This window comes from Echinops telfairi, unplaced genomic scaffold (genome assembly GCF_000313985.2).
Source record: "Echinops telfairi isolate 266 unplaced genomic scaffold, ASM31398v2 ScPeMD7_3533;HRSCAF=4204_1, whole genome shotgun sequence".
In the NCBI taxonomy this organism is placed as follows: domain Eukaryota; kingdom Metazoa; phylum Chordata; class Mammalia; order Afrosoricida; family Tenrecidae; genus Echinops; species Echinops telfairi.
The window spans coordinates 28,118,162-28,122,794 of NW_022107432.1; the positions used below are offsets into that span (position 1 = coordinate 28,118,162).

General features: G+C 41.5%; 1 protein-coding gene across 1 annotated transcript in view; it reads right to left on the reverse strand.

Moving 5' to 3' along the window:
- DNAH8 (dynein axonemal heavy chain 8) overlaps positions 1-4,633 on the reverse strand; it is a 369,956-nt gene that overhangs the window by 301,265 nt on the left and 64,058 nt on the right. The window contains exons 14-15 of the mRNA XM_045294778.1: positions 3,973-4,089; positions 2,362-2,481 (exon numbers count right to left, since the gene is read on the reverse strand). Of these exons, the coding sequence (XP_045150713.1) occupies positions 2,362-2,481; positions 3,973-4,089 (237 nt within the window). The remainder of the gene's footprint in view (positions 1-2,361; positions 2,482-3,972; positions 4,090-4,633) is intronic.

A 4,633-nucleotide genomic window follows, 5' to 3' on the forward strand; every position in this document is an offset into this window, starting at 1 on the left:
GGTATGTTTTCCAATATATGAAATCCAGGATACTGGATTAATGGTTTATTGAAGGTATGAGAGGAAGAGAAATGGGACACTAGTAATGAGTACAAGAAGGGAAACAGTATTCTAGAACTGACTGTAGTGGTGATTATACAACTCTTTTTCATATGACTGAACTATGAAAGTGTATGATTTATGAATTATATGTCAATTAAAATTTTTTAAAGAAATGTGATTCTTCTTGCACTCAAGTGCAATTCATAACCTTACACTTCCTTTTTTTTTTTTCCATCTTTTTTGGGGGGTGCTTTTCATAGTCCCTAGATGGTAATGTCCAAATACCAGTTTTCCACTAAAAGGGGCTAGTGTGATATAACAGTTCTGTCACCTATAACCTGCTCTTGATAGAAAAGGAAATTGAATCTGAACTGGATCAAGCTGCTAGATCTAATTATAACTTACAGGAAATTGAAAGGCTAAAGGAATATGTCATTATGCTAAATCACACGGCTAGATGGAAATTAGCCAAATCCAGAACTTGGGAAATTCTGCAAGGCAAATAATCCAGTTTCTTCAACAACTAAAAAGCATTGAAAGAAGGGAGGAGATGATTAAAAGGAAACGAGGGATATACAAGGGGGGCTTTATAAAGTTCATGGGAACATTCCATTATTCTTTCAGTGTATTTTTCCATGACCTTTTTCAAGCGCCCTTATGACTTAAAGGAGGGTGGTTGCCTTCACCAAGAGGCAGAGAAAGAGGAGGAGCATGTGGTATTCAGTGACAAGGTGACATCAGATGGCTTATTTATCTTTAACATTTTCTTGTGATCTGGGTGAAAGGTTACTGAGTGGCTCTCATTCAACAAGTCATGCACATTTGGATTCATGACACTGATTGCAATTCCCACACATGCAGTAGAATGTTTCCCATTGCCTCCCTGTGTTCACTGCGTCCATTCCTCCTCCTTTCCCTTCCCTCCTGCCTGCTGAGCCCTCTCCCTGGGCAAATGCTGCCCTTTGATCTCATAGGGATGGTTGTTCTGGGGCACTCTTACCTCTATGGTGTTATCATTCACCTAATAGGCCTGCCTACTGTTTGGTTGAAAGGTAAGCCACAAAACTGGTTGAAAAGCTAAATGGTGACTAAGGGTCACAGTCTCCCCAGGGATCCACAATCTCTAGCAGATCAATAAGCCTGGTCTTTTATTATTATTATTTTGAGGTTTTTCTGCCAGTCTCCCTAGGACCTCCTATTGCGGTCCCTTTCAGAGTGGTCAGTTAGTGACTAGCCCTCATCGACTTCTTCTCGTCTCCGAATGACGGAGGCTGAGATTCGTTTGCGTGGTTGGGTAGTCCATGGGACTAATTGTTTCCCTGCACCTGTACTGTCTTCTCTCATCTTTGGTTCAGACTGAAGCATTTAAGACCTCCCAGTGACTACACAGCCAAGTAGATTTCTATGCCGATGACCTTGAACAGTGACATGTTCTCATTGCACTTGAGTTTGATGTGGCAGCTGGATATAGAACCAGTAGTCCCCAGTTTATGGCACATTCAAGTTACCACAACCCATACTTACAATCACCCTTTATACATTATTTTTACATCTTCTTGTTAGTAATATGTACTACATACGGTGTTACAGCATATACTATTCTGATGTTACTTTTCTCAGATGTTCACTCACAAATTTTGAAATGATGGCCTACAAAGATACTGATGATAAAAGGCAATAGTAATGGCCGAGGGAGGCATTCAACGTGAGTCAGCACTGACTTAGGACAGTCATCAGAACAGAGCTCCATCCTGAGTCAGGGACTTAATCTGGAACCTGGGAAGTGGATACAGAAGGAAGACCTGGATTTAGGAGTCACTGCCCTGGTGGTGTAGTGCTTATGCATTGGGCTGCCAACCTCAAGGAGTTTCAAACTATCAGCCGCTTCATGGGAAAAGTACACGGCATTCTACGCCTGTAAAAAAAAAATTTTTTTTTTAAAGACAGGGCTTTCTACCCGGTCTTGAAGGGTCACTATGAGTCGCCATCGACTCAATGGTAGTGAGTCTGGTTTTGGGAGTTGGAAAGTGTGTGGCATTTAAAACCATGAGACTAGATGAGACTACTGCCCAGGGAATGCACGCAGAATGGGGAGAGCACTGAATCTCAAAGAAGGTTGTGGGCAATAGAACAAAGGGACGTTACAAACACAGCTCTGGGTCAAGCTTACTGATGAAGCCATGCCAATTCTTGGAGCAGAAAGTATTCAAAAAATAGCTAGGCTGCCAAGATGCTACTAACCCAGATTTCGACTTTCAGATGGCAAATCCAGTTGAGCTTATTAGTCAGTAGGACTGGTTATCATGTTTAGAAGCATACCTCATTGAGGGCCAACATGTCTTCAATTTTGGTAGCACCGCTTTCCGGCAGGGAAATTAACACTGTCTTGGCGATCTCCTTTAGTACTGTATCAATATGCATTTCACACAAGTCACTGACCTGCCAAGAAGAATGAATGAATGAGTCTTCTTTGTCCTTTGGAGCAGGATTTTTAAAAATTGTTTTATTGGGCATATAAGTCACATGCCATACGATTCAATGGTTTTCAATATCTATTTTAAAGATGGTGTAATCATCACCACAATCAATTTTAGAACATTTTCTTCATTCTTGTACCCATTATTACTAGCTCCCCACCACCTCCCTAATCCTCCTGTGTCATAACCCTAAGGAATTATTAGTCTAATTACTGTTTCCATGGATTTCATACAAAAAGACTCCAACAACGAAAACAAAATAAAACACACAAAACACCTCAATCCAAGAGAAAGCAGAAGAGAATAAAAACTATAACTCAGTGTCGTTAAGTTGATTCTGACATATTGACCTCGAGGCCAGGGTAGTACTGCCCCTACAGGTTCCTGAGACTATACATAAGGTTTTAGGGAGTAGAACCCCTCGGCCTTTTCCCCCAGAGCACCTGGTGGTTTCCAACTGCTCACGGTGGAAAACTCATGGGTAACCACTACGTCACTAGGGCTCTTGATTTAACTAGAACAAACTTTAAATGGGTCAAACAGGAAAACAAGTAATAATATCTTAAATTTCAATCTAACTATATCTGCAGTAATCCACTTTCCTATGCATTCTGTCTGAGGCAAGACTATTCACAGGCTTAGTCAATGGTCCCAAGGAGTTCAATAGAGATTTAAATCTGGGGGCGGGGGCGGGGGGGGGGGCACTCTGCAAATGGATTTTAGGTTTTTGCCATCATCCAGAGCCTTCTGCAAACCAAGAATAGCAGGATTTCTGTCCAGAATATATTTGAAGTATAACGTAAGTTCAAAAAATGTAAAGCCACTGCCACGAAGTCAATTCCAAATCATAGTGACCCTACAGGACAGAGTAGAACTGCCCCCGTGGGTTTCCGAGACTGTTAACCTTTACCAGAGCAGAACATCTCATCTTCCTACTGCAGAGCAGCTGGTGGTTTCGAACAGCTGACCTTGAGGTTAGCAGCCCAATGCACAACCCACTATGCCACCAGAGGTCCTCTCATTTAAAAAGCAAAGCAATTTAGAGCCGATATAAAGATGTCCATCATGTTTTAGATGATTTGAAAAAGCCAGGCCTAATTATGATCATTCGAAACAGATGAAAAGGGTTGGCAAGCAGCCAGAAATCATACACGTTAAATTCCTACATTTGTTTCTGAAGAGAAAGTGATTTCAGGTCACTCATTAGTGTCCTCCAACAAAGATATGATTTTCAAAACCAAACAAACAAATAAGCAAAACACCTCGGATTGTGACAAGAACAAGATGCCCCTAAATACGAAGGTCCCAAAGCGGTAGAAGATGCAAAGCACATTTTTAAGTGGATTTCATGTAGGTAAACGGCACACCCTTGAAAAGGTTTTCAAAGATGTTCAAACTATGACTTATATCCTGAACATGGATGTGCGCAACCTTTTTAATGTCTTAATCACACCTGCTTTAGTAGTTGATTGAACATATCCAAAACGGCGTCAACCTCTTGAAAGAAGCTTTCCAAGGTTAAAGATGACCATGTTAATATGGTGAGTCCTTGTCTCAACACAGATTCCACCTGGAAGAGGGGGGAGTAGAGCAGCTTCCATTAGTCCACCTTCGTCCAGAGAACAAGCTTTCTCTGATTACCTGCAAAGAGTGTTGTTCGTATTTCCTTCATTATAGTTTTCCCATAGTATACCTAATAAAGATGAATGTTAAATTAATGTTTGGTTGCCCATGATGTTGTCATGCTGTTTTTTAGAAAGTGCTCGTTGTTTCGATTTAGTTGTTTTTCAAAGCAACAACACTTAGACAGGACATCATTCTGTAGAAAAAGCAGAGCTGCACAGCTGATAAATCAGAGGTTCCCGAACTTAGCTGGCCTACCACCCCCCTTTCAGAAAAAAAATTATTCAACACCCATCCGGCAATTGAAAACCTTTGTACTATAGGCCTGTACCCAACCCACCCAGATGGCTCCAGTGCCCCAAAGAGGGTGGTATCACCCACTTTGGGAAACACGGAGATAAATGGTCTGGAAAGAATTGTCGGCTGTCAGTCGATCCACTCAGCAACCCCACAGGACAGAGTAGACACACACACACACACACACACACACA